Source organism: Microcaecilia unicolor, chromosome 2, assembly GCF_901765095.1.
Source record: "Microcaecilia unicolor chromosome 2, aMicUni1.1, whole genome shotgun sequence".
In the NCBI taxonomy this organism is placed as follows: domain Eukaryota; kingdom Metazoa; phylum Chordata; class Amphibia; order Gymnophiona; family Siphonopidae; genus Microcaecilia; species Microcaecilia unicolor.
The window spans coordinates 273,159,466-273,172,333 of NC_044032.1; the positions used below are offsets into that span (position 1 = coordinate 273,159,466).

General features: G+C 40.2%; 1 protein-coding gene across 3 annotated transcripts in view; it reads right to left on the minus strand.

Moving 5' to 3' along the window:
• The window catches only part of LOC115463549 (RNA exonuclease 1 homolog), a 307,692-nt gene that overhangs the window by 60,623 nt on the left and 234,201 nt on the right, over positions 1–12,868 (minus strand). For all 3 annotated transcript variants that reach the window (XM_030194179.1, XM_030194180.1, XM_030194178.1), the window contains one exon: positions 2,553–2,691. In XM_030194179.1, coding sequence (XP_030050039.1) covers positions 2,553–2,691 — 139 coding nt within the window. The remainder of the gene's footprint in view (positions 1–2,552; positions 2,692–12,868) is intronic.

Here is a 12,868-nt window from a genome sequence, read left to right on the forward strand (position 1 = left end):
AATTTTGAAATTTTCCTCCCAGTTTTGAACAGTATTTTGTAGTTAGAGAAACAAAAGGATGCATTTACAAGGAACCATGTCTACCCTGAAGTATAAGATCCATAAAGGAACAAAGGTCCACAACTAGTTTTGTATGAGTTAGTATAATGAATTGATATCAGTTTAATTCTAAACAGAACCGTTTCTACTATGAGTTAGTGGCCACAGAAACTGGTAGAATGATTAGAAACAGCAATTTTATCAATTCATTATCATCAGCACTCAGCAGTCCATGGTGATTGAAGTCCTTCAACATCTGGGCCTCCATCATGCTTCCATAGGTAGAGTATACAGCTGTTGCTCTGGAAATTTGGTTGTGTATAGTTATTGTAATTGGAAAGAGCTGTTGTCTGAGTTTTGCTGTCTTTTTTTTGCCTTGACCTGTTTAGCTTATGAAGCTGGTTCTGTTGCTTTTCCCAATGATACTAAAGAGAGCATCTCCTCAGATAGGAATATTGTCTTCTATATTGGTACAACTACTTCGATTTAGATGAGGCTTCTGATGTGGCTGCAAGGTAGTAGAGTGATCTTTTACAGTCTCTCTCCTTTACTCCTCTAAGACGCTGTGCTTGATATATGAAGCATCTGCCAATTTGGGTGCATGTCTTCTGAGGCCTGATAACCTTAGCTATGTTGAGGTTCTTGACTTGTTGATGCTAAATAGATTACGTATAGGGTTATGATTTGATATACCACCCTTTCTGTGGTGCTTCCTGCACTCTAATTCTTAAGTGAGTTTTCACCCAACCATGGGACACCAGCACAGACTCCTTGAATTCCACCCCCTCCCCTCAAGTATAATGCATGTACTGCATCATATACAGATAAGCAGCTATCCTGGAGCTGAGTTTGGATCTTTGGAAGACCTTTTTCAGTAACTGATTCAGCATCTTAGGGTCTTTCCTGGTGGCATACTGGAGAAGTCTGGATCTTTTTGCTTTCTCCATATCTGATTCCATAACCACTGACTGGTGAGATGGCTGTAAACTGCTGAAGCCTAGTATGGCTCAAACTTTGAATATCTAATTTCTTGAAGATGAGTGGGACCAATAATGAAGTCTATTCTTCCTCTTGTAGCATTATTACCTGAATTGGTTATTACTCTATTTACCATCAACTTTCTCTTTGCTTCATATACAATTTCTCATCCATAATAGATTTTCTAAATGTTAAACTTCCATAGTTATCCCAGTATGTTTATGATACTGTATTGTAAAATTGGATTCTTACAACCAATTACTTTCTTATGCATTATTTTTTTGTTATGTATCCTATACTGTTTATTGTAAGCTACGTTGAACTCAAAATTGCTTGGGATAATGCGGGATATAAATGTCATAAATAAATAAATGTAAGCACCTAAAGAGGTAGAGGTCATATTCATTCAAAAGTTGCTACTGGAAGAGCTTTAACTGAATGTGGCAAAGATTAAACATCTTTTGCTTGATAAAGGAACATTTTTTTTTTTAACATTTTCTGAAGGAATCTGAGATATGTTATATAGGGTGAAACCATCTCGGATTCCTTCAGGAAACTTGCTCGATCATAATGTGATTGGTACTATAAATTGTCTTCTGAGGACTTCTACAATACACAAGAACAATAATCCCAAACAATTTTCTTGCTCTGAGCCAGACTGGCCAACTGAGTAGCGGTATGACCAGGTTCTACTGGACCTCCTGAATTGTGTCCAGGTGCAATTTATGTTAAGATATACTGGCATTTTTGTAACATTAGCTCTATTCAGCTCTCCCCGTCTGGGCTGGCATATCAGTTTTTCATGAAATCTTAGAGGACAATCAAAATGGGTGGCAGATTTCTACATCTCTAGACAGTGCCTGAGAATCATTATTCACATCTATGACTAATACTGTTGGGGAATAAGTGAAGTGGACTGCACTGATGACAACTTTTGCTTTTTAATTAGAGAAGCTTTAAACCCTGTAATATTATTTAGAAGTAGGGAACAAAATAATTCATTCAAATGCCAAAAAAGCTTTGGACAGTTGCAGAGCAGATTAAGAACCGAGACAAGAGAGATATCAATGGGGACACTAATACGCAAGTTATACATATCTGTTAGACTTTCTGCTCAAGATATAAGTAGTTACATAACCCCTTGTAATTCTGAGGACCAATCATTACACTAGAAGATGCATCCCTCCAGTATTTTCCACTCGTCTTCATTCCCTCTTGTACAGTAACTTCCTTTTCTTCTGTCATAATATTTTTGTCAGTCTATTTTAATCTTTAAACTGCTTTGCTATATGCACCAGCAAAGGTGGAACATGTGTTGTGCTTAGACAACCTGAAGTCACTACAACATTTGGCTGAACCTTAGTCCCCAATTTCTATATCTTTAGCACACACACACCAACCCATCCTGCTTAAGAAGCAGGAACCAGAACTGAAAATCAAACCCAGGGGAGTTATTCCACTAAAACATTGAAGAGAATGTTTTCAGACATATACCTTAATTAGCAATCATGTTATACTCATGAAAAATCATTTACCTTGAGAGCATAAAGATCATTTTCTAAACTGTGTCCAATTAAAATAGACTCTGCATTGAACATATTTAGCATAACTGCTTGAACATTTCGAATGGATGTGGTTATATTCTTCAAGTTATCTTCAGTCACTCCAGAAAATCTACAGAACAAAGGAAAAAATAAATATTACCTATAGGAAATTTAAAATATTTTATATTATTCATAATCCTAAGACCATCTGCCTAATTCAGGAGCCTAGGCACAAAATGCACAAAAAGTGTGCTAAAATTAGCGCATTAAGTGCAGACTTTAAAACATTATAGTGCTAATAATATATTAATATGCCTCAGCTAGTGTCTTGAAAAAAAGTCTTGTTTTCATTTTTCATATTCTTGTGTCTACAAAATACAATTCAAAAATGCAGTAGAGCATGAGTTGTTTCACTGAACAAATCTATACACTCAAGAAAATTAATTCTAGAAACTCAAAAAGTAATACAGACTATGACATTGAAGTGCTGACAGGGTAAGCTTTCATATCTCTTGATTCTTTGGAGGAAGCCTCTTTTGTAGCACTAACAGCCATAACTTGTTTAAGATAACTGTCTTCCAACATAGGGACGGCACAAAGACCTAAATGGTCCATCACAGAGGTTTTCAACCCAATCCTCGGGGCACACCCAGCCAGTTGGGATTTTCAGGATATCCCCATTGAATTTAATGAGGATATTCTGAAAACCCCAACTGGCTAGGTGTGCCCCGAGGACCGAGTTGAAAACCTATGGTCCATCCAATCTACCCAACAGTCACAATCATTCTTATATTAAAGATTAAATCAACAATTAACGTGATACTATATACTTGATTATGGTCTGTCTTTGTTGTTTCTGGGACAAAGACCGTAGAAGTCTGCCCAGCTCCGTCCTTATGCTCCAACTACTACTACTACTACTTAGCATTTCTATAGCGCTACTAGGGTTACGCAGCGCTGTACAAGTTAAAACATGGGGGAAGGACAGTCCCTGCTCAAGAGAGCTTACAATCTAAAGGTAACAACTATGTAGTCAGTGTATCATGAATGGGGAAGGTGGTTAGGCGCCAAAAGCAAGGGAGAAGAGATGGGTTTTAAGTAAGGACTTAAAGATGGGCAGGGAGGGCGCATGGCGTATGGGCTCGGGGAGGTCTGTTCCAGGCATAAGGTGATGCGAGGCAGAAGGGACGGAGTCTGGAGTTAGCGGTGGTGGAGAAGGGTACAGATAGGAGTGATTTGTCCTGAGAGTGGAGGTTACGGGTGGGGACATAGGGGGAGAGGAGGGTAGAGAGGTAATGGGGGGCTGCAGATTGAGTGCATTTGAAGGTCATTATGAGAAGCTTGAACTGAATACGGTAGCGAATCGGGAGCCAGTGAAGCGACTTGAGGAGAGGGGTGATATGAGAGTATCGGTTCACGCGGTAGATAAGACGTGCAGCGGAATTTTGGATAGAATGAAGGGGGGATAGGAGTTGCTGTCAAAGCCCACTCCAGCCTATCCGAATCAGTCTTATCAGTTGCAGAACACAGACTGTAAAGGTCTGCCCAGCACTGTCCTCACGTTTCAAATTACTGGAGTTTGTCGATGCTCTCTACAGCCCATCATAAACCGGATTGCTAAATGCAAGACTCAGACCATACAAGCAAAGCCCATCACCGGCCTTAATTGATAAGCCAGAATTGCCATCTAAGCACCACTTGACATGCAAACATATGCAACCCTTTAAGGTTTTGGTTTTTTTTAATATCATTCATTTTCTAATTAGAGATTCTCTGTGTTCATCCCACACCATTTCAAATTCCGCCACAGTTTTTTCCACCACCTCCCTCGGGAGGGTATTCAAGGCATAAACCACCCTCTCCGTGAAAAATAAATTTTTTGACATTACTCTTAAGTCTACCACCCCACAGCCTTAATTCATGTCCTCTAGTTTTAGCATTTTCCCTTCTCTGGAAATATGTTTCTATATTAATACCTTCAAGTATTTAAACATCTGTATCATATCTCCCTGTCTCTTCTCTCCTCTAGGTATACATACTCAGGTCTTCCAGTCTCTTTTCATATGTCTTTAGCACAATCCACATATCATTTTTGTTGCCCTCCTCTTCTTACATCTTTAGCAAGATTAAGGCCAACATTGCACAGTGGGCTGGCATAGTGTTTGCTTATTCTTTACAGAAGCTCTTTCAAGCTGGCTGAGCATCATCTATGGATTTTAGTCTTGAAGTCTTGTACAGATGCTCTATGGGATTCAGGTCTGGGATTCTTGAGGATATTCACTTTCTTTTGCTAAGATGCGAAATTGCTGCTTTGTTAGGATTATTTTCCTACTGAACTGTAAAATCTTTTCCCCAGTCCCAGACTAAGGCCTGCCTGTTCTTGGCACCATGTATTCTTCTCTTGATCTTCACAAGTTTCCCTACCACTGCTGCTGTAAAGCATCCCCATAACAATGTCAGCAAGGATTGTGTTAGCATGGTGACGTGCTGTATTTTATGCCACATATTGCACAGCATTGAGACCAAAGTTTCACACTGATCTCGGACCAGTTGTCCATTAAATATTTCTTTGAAATGCTATGCAGCACATTATATGCCTTCCTTTTTGCCTCAGTCCCACATGTGAAGTAATCTTGAAATTGATGAATATTTGCCTAGAGTCAGCAAGAGACTTCTGTCACAGGCCACAGTGATCTTTAGCAGTTAACCCACAGCCTACTGACTCTAGAGGGAAGGCCTGATGAAGTGTCTTGGAAGTGCCAAACTGTTTTTTACTTTATAGTGCTGTGGTTAACTATTCATGAATAAGGTCACCTTTCAAAAATTGTTGATGACATTTAATCAAAGTTGTCAATAACCAAGTTATACACTGGTGCCAGTACATATCCTGGGAAAACACCTCTCTCAACCGAGAAAACAGAATTTTGTCACAGTATAACCTTTAACCAGATATCACCTTCTATCCCAAGGATTCAATTTCCTGAGAAGTTTCCCAAAAGAAACTGTCAAATGACTTCTGAAAATTCAGATATATATATACATAAAACACCCTTGAGAAAGTGCTGTCTGGACTGATAGGGCACACAATTGATACTGACATGAAACACTGCCATGACAGAACAGGTCACCCAGAACCAGGTGTAAAGTTCTGAACATGGGCAGCCCTTTCCCTACACAATAGTCTCTTCAGTACTTCAGCTAGTTTCATAGCTCAAGAAGAAACTCAACATTCAGTGAGGTGGGAAAGACTGTGCCTGACCAATCCTATCTATAGTAATGTGTTACAGGCAAGAAAAATGATTTTCTGTCAAGCAATATTGAATCATGTATGGAAGTGACTTCCAAGCTCAAGGCTGCTCATTTAGCTATAAAAGTGTGTGCACTCAACAGCAGCCTAAGAAGATACATGAGTTGCTAATGCTAGAAAGACAGATTGGCTAGCACAACTCGACCAAATGCAGCAATAGTATAAAGTAGAGGTCTGACATGAGGACGTCATTGCTTTGTACATATCTGGTGTTAGGAGTGCCACAGTAGTTACAAGGCTCCTATTTGGTGGTTTCACTTTTCTGATTTGAATATTAGCAGATTGTTCTTAAAACTGGATGCAGGATGCCAACTAATTCACAAACGTTTGCTTGGCTACTGAATACTAACTCTGCAGGGGGTCAAAGGGGGATAATATCTGTTAACTAATAATTCAGTTCTTTTGATGTAATAAGGACTCTTTTGCAGTCCAGAGTGTGGAGGACGTTTCTCATGATTTTGTATGAGGTTTGGGAACAGAACACAATTCCCTCATTGACATGAAACTTATGGGAGAGAAAATTGCGTAAGAAGTTAGGATGATTATGAAAACTTAATTTTTTGATAGAAAAAAGTATACAGGTAATATAAACCAAGGAAGAAATTTGTTTATTCAAGCCAAAAGTAACTACTAAGAGAAGGACAACTTGCCAGGAGACATACTTCAGTGAAGTAGACTCCATTGGCTCAAAGAGTGAGTTCATAAGACAAGTAAGGTCAATGTTGAGGTCTCTTATTTCTGCAATGATCTGATATGTAAAAAGTGCTCCATAAATTAATAATAGAATATTGTGAAGTCAAGAGTTTATCAACAGGGGCATAAATAGGCTGAGCAAGCGCTGAGCTCTACTTGGACTTACCCATAAGTACAGAAGTATAGCCACACTGGGACAGACCAAGGTCCATCAAGCCCAGCATCCTGTTTCCAACAGTGGCCAATCCAGGTCACAAATACCTGGCAAGATCCCGAAAAAGTTCAATACATTTTATGCTGCTTATCCAGAAATAAGCAGTGACTTTTCCCCAGGTCAATTATAATGGTCTATGGACTTTTCCCTTTACGAAGCCGTTCAGACCTTTTTTAATCCTACTAAGCTAACCACCTTTACCACATTCTCCGGCAACGAATTCCAGAGTTAATTTACACATTGAGTGAAAATTTTTTTTCCGATTCATATTAAATTTAACTACTTTGTAGCTTCATCGCATGCACCCTAGTCCTAATATTTTTGGAAAGAGTAAACAAATGATTCACGTTTCCCGCTCCACTCCACTCATTATTTTAAAGACCTCTCTCCTATCTCCCCTCAGCCGTCTTTTCTCCAAGCTGAAGAGCCCTAGACACTTCACCCTTTCTTCATAGGGAAGTCGTCCCCATCCCCTTTATCACTTGTCGCCCTTCTCTGTACCTTTTCTAATTCCACTATATCTTTTCTGAGATGCGGTGACCAGAATTGAACACAATATTTGAGGTGCAGTCGCACCATGGACTGATGATATAAAGGCATTATAACATCCTCACTTTTGTTTTCCATTCCTTTCCTAATACCACCCAACATTCTATTTGCTCTCTTAGCCGCCGCAGCACGCTGAACAGAGGGTTTCAACATATCAAGGATGACGCAGAGATACCTTTCTTGGTTGGTGACTCCTAACGTGGAACCTTGCATTACACAGCTATAGTTTGGGTTCCTCCTTCCCACATATATCACTTTGTACTTGCTCACATTAAACATCATCTGCCATTTAGACGCCCAGTCCCCCAGACTTGTAAGGTCCACTTGTAATTTTTCACAGTCCTCTTGCGATTAACAACTTTGCGTCATCAGCAAATTTAATTACTTCACTAGTTACTCCCATCTCTAGATCATTTATAAATATGTTAAAAAGCAGCGGTCTCAGCACCGACCCCTGGGGAACCTCACTATCTACCTTCTCCATTGAGAATATTGACCATTAAACCTACTCTGTTTTCTATCCTTTAACCAGTTTTTAATCCACAATAGGACACTACCTCATATCCCATGACTCTCCAATTTCTTCTGGAGTCTTTCATGAGGTACTTTGTCAAATGCCTTTTGAAAATCCAGATACACAATATCAACCGGCACTCCTTTATCCACATGTTTGTTCACCCCTTCAAAGTAATGTATAGATTGGTGAGGCAAGATTTCTCTTCACTAAATCCATGTTGGCTTTGTCTCAATCCACACTTTTGAATATAATTTTGTTCTTTATAACAGCCTCTACAATTTTGCCCAGCACCGATGTCAGGCTCACCAGTCTATAATTTCCTGGATCCCCTCTGGAACCTTTTTAAAATATCGGCGTTACATTGGCCACACTCCAATCTTCCGATAACACACTCGATTTTAAAGATAAATTACATATTACTAACAATAGTTCCGCAAGTTCATTTTTCAATTCTATCAGTACTCTGGGATGAATACCATCTGGTCCAGGAGATTTGCTACTGTTCAATTTGTCAAACAGCCCCATTACATCTTCTAGGATTATAGAGATTTTATTCAGTTTCTCCAACTCATCAGCTTTGAATATCATTTCTGGCACCGATATCTCTCCCAAATCTTCCTCGGTGAAGACCGAAGCAAAGAATTCATTTAATCTCTCCGCTTTGGCTTGTCTTCCCTGATTGCTCCTTTTACTCCTCGGTCATCTAGAGGTCCAACCGATTCTTTTGCCGGCTTCTTGCTTTTAATGTACCTAAAATTTTTTACTATGTGTTTTTGACTCCAACGTAATCTTTTTTTCAAAGTCCTTCTTTGCCTTCCTTATCAGTGCTTTGCATTTGACTTGACATTCCTTATGCTGTTTCTTATTATTTTTAGGTCGGTTCCTTCTTCCATTTTCTGAAGGATTTTATTTTAGCTCTAATAGCTTCCTTCACCTCACTTTTTAACCATGCCGGCTGTCATTTGGTCTTCCTTCCCCCTTTTTTAATACACGGAATATATTTGGACTGGGCTTCCAGAATGGTATTTTTGAAAAGCATCCATGCACCTGATGTAAATTTTTGACCCTCACAGCTGCTCCTCTAAGGTTTTTTTCACCATTCTTCTCATTTTATCAGTCTCCTTTTTGAAAGTTAAACACTAAGTATTGGATTTCCTGTGTATACTTACTCCAAAGCTAATATCAAATCTGATCATATTATGATCACTGTTATCAAGAAGCCCCATCACCATTACCTCCTGCACCAGATCATGCACTCCACTAAGGACCAGGTCTAGAATTTTTCCTTCTCGTCGGCTCCTGTACCACCTGCTCCATAAAGCAGCCCTTGATTTCGTCAAGGAATTTTACCTCCCTAGCACGCCCCAATGTTACATTTACCAGTCAATATCAGGGTAATTGAAATCGCCCATTATTATTGTGTTCTCCAGTTTGTTAGCCTCCCTAATTTCTGATAACATTTTTACATCTGTCTGTGCATCCTGGCCAGATGGACGGTAGTACACTCCTATCACTATCCTTTTCCCCTTTTCACATGGAATTTCAAGCCATAGGGATTCCAAGATGTGTTTTGTTTCCTGTAGAATTTTCAGAACAACTTAATCTAACACAAGGCTGCCTTTACTTTAAGGAAGCAGGTGAAATCTTAGCTTTTCTCAAACAATGCAACTAGTCACATATACCAGGATGAACATCAGCTGCATATACTACAGCAAGACTTGCTAACCTCATGAACTGAAGCAGAGATCAGTTGCATGCACCTTCTGTGACAGCATGTACAGTTTTCCTCACGTCTGTCACTTTTTAATCTTCTGTTACCCTATTTCATGTCTATATGTTCCACCTCCACTTGTCCTATTTGCTGTCTATTAAGATGTTTTAAATATAGGGTATAGGGTCAACCAAGTGGTTTATGTTATATTATACTATATGCAGGTACTTTCTCTGCCACTAGTTGGCTCACAATCTATGTTAGTGCCATATTTGACACAATTTGCCAGTACAATTATCAGATATAACACTGAGTAGCATGCCTCTAATTATATATTAATGTTTTACTATACTATAATGTAAATTATTTTATGACTATTTTACAACTGTAATTCTATATTGTCTATGTTTGGGTAATACTTGCTGTATGTTACCTTGGGTGAATTTCTTCACGAAAAGCGGTAAATAACTCCTAATACAAAAAATTCTTAAAGAAACTTAAGATAGCTAAAACTTGCTTGTGAGAATTTGGCAACCTGTTGGTCTTGTCAGACCCAAATCAAGAACTTGTCACATCTACTCTCTGTCCAAACCTCTCTCATTATTCGAAGATGGGTTAGAAATGAATCTATGATGTACTTCAGATTAATGTAGAATTAACATAAGGAATGTTAGATGTCTCCTGGTCTCTCTATCACAAAAGCCAGTAAAATAGCTAACATGGATGCATTCTATTGCAATAAATAACAACCAGCTGGAAGGATAGCACTGGTATTGACTAATATTTGGTGGCATACATTGTGCCACTTACAAAAGTACGAACAGCACAAACAGCTTCTATTAAGAGTAATCAACTGATTCAACATTGTTGGATCTGGGACCCTCTTGATAAGCATCTAGTGAAGCAGCGAATTTAGAGATTTTAGACTTCCCCTGTTGTGTGCACAGTATTTTATATTTACCTCTTTTTTAACATTTCTTTATTTTTTTATTGAATAACAAAGTAATACAAAAATAAAACTGGACACCTACAGTCCCAGTCAATAAAGATGATAAAAATAACACAATATGGAATAGGAAGGACATTGAATGAGGTCACAGCCATTTGTTAAATGCTAGATGGAGAACCTCTTCTACTTGAAAGTATGGGTACACCTAGCTGATAGTTGTCTTGCAGTGCTGAAAGGGGTAAGAAGTTGGGAGGGTAATTCTATAAACTTGGCACCTCCTGTTAGACAATCCTGTAATGGCATTTGTGCCCCAAGATGCAGTTATGGAATATTAACATAATTCAAACTGGTGCAACTTAGGCCAGGTCAATGGCAGTGGTAAATGGGTGCTCCTAAATGCAACATGCAGCACATAGTATTCTAAGTTATGATGCAGACATATCCAAGCCCCTCCCATGCTCAGCCCTCATTTATGCCCCCTTGTAGTAAGGCACTTACGACAATCCATTAGAGAATAGCATGTAGTGCAGATACACAAGTGCGTGCCAATTTTCGCAGCACTTATGTGCACGTAATTGCAGGCACCCAGTTACAGAATTAGTCTTCACAGGTTTGGAAAAAGAAAGGAACCTTTGCTCTGTGTGATCAGCAATAGAGAAATACAGCTTTCAGAGAACATCTGCTACAGGTGAGTAACTGCGTTCTCAGAGGACAAGCAGGACATATATTTCCACAACCCTTCCCCTCCTCCCCTAGGAGGAACATTCTATCATCTATTGTACCAACTGCACTTGAAGGCAGGAAGGTGCACTCATGCATGGAGTGGCTTCCAAAATCTGCTAAAATTAGAAGCTGGGGAGTGCATTTTAAAGCAGCTTCATCTCCTTTTTAAGTGTTAGTGCGAGTAGTCTAGTTCCTCCCTTCTGGGATAGTCTACACCTTCCCCATAATGTTGCCTAGTTCTTAAATCCAAATCTCTCTTGTATCACTAGGGAATCAGGCTGACCGAAACAAAAATGGGAAATAGAAATAAGGCCTGCAGCAAGCAAGGGCCAATAGAAACAAATCAGAACATACCAATAGAAATATACATATTTTTTGTAAAGCCTAGAACAGAAACAAAATGGGGGGGGGGGGGGGGGGGGGGGGGGGGGGGGGGGAGTTGGATTCTAGACCCCAAATAGATTCTGAAGGACTAACTAAACTAGCCGTCACATTTGGAGTTTTTTTTCTTCAGTGCAGTAGTGGAATATGAATGTGTGGACAAAACGACCACGCTGCAGCCTTGCATATCACAATAGACGCTGATTTTTCAAATGGCCTACCAACGCAGCTGTGACTCTCACAATGTAAGCCATGATATGGCCTTCCAGACAAGTACAGGAGATACAATGAGGCATATTTTCAAAGCACTTAGACTTACAAAGTTACATAAAAGTCTATGGAACTTTGTAAGTCTAACTGCTTTGAAAATGAGCCCCAATCTGTCAAATTAGATAAAGTTATGTCTCCAGATAGTTGACCCCCCTCACCTCCAAATCCTGTTGGGGTAAAACACAAAACGTTGCGTTGACTGTCTGTGGGCTTTAGTCTGCCCCAAATAGAAGGGCAAGTCTCTCAAAGTCCCAAGATAAACAGTGTGCTTTCGCAGGAAGGGCATGGGGTTTGAGGAAGAATGCTAGCAGAAGCAAAGACTTAAGATGGAATTTTGACACGACCTTAAGAAGGAACTTAGGATGTGTGTGGAGAACTACTCTGTTGTGATAAAAGCTTGTGTAAAGTGATCAGCTACTAGAGCCTGGATACTGTTGACCCAGTATAATGAAGTTATTACCACCACAAACGGTACCTTCCAGGCAGTGGCTATCCTAGCGGGCATGACACCCGGGGCGGAGCGCCAATGCGCCCCCCCCCATGGCGAAATGACACCCCCCCGGGTGCACGCCACTGGGGGGGGGGGGGGTGCTGCGGCGCACGCCTGTCAGCTGAGTTCGCTGCAGCTCCCTCTGCCCTGGCCGGAACAGGAAGTAACCTGTTCCGGGGCAGAAGGAGCTGCAGCGAAGTTAGCGAAGTAAGCGAACTCAGCTGACAGGCGCGCGCCGCGGCACCCCCCCAGCGGCGTGCACCCTGGGCGGACCGCCCCCACCCTTGGTACGCCACTGCTTCCAGGTCTGGTACTTCAGATGGCAAGTATCAAGCAGCTCAAAATGAGCTTTCATCAGCTGGGTGAGAACAACTTTGAGTTCCCATGACACTGTGGGAAGTCGGATTTGGGGCTTCAACAAAAGCAAACCTCTCATAAAGCAAACTAAAGGCTCTACAAAAATAGGCTTACCCTCTACACATTGATAGTAAGCATTAATTGCA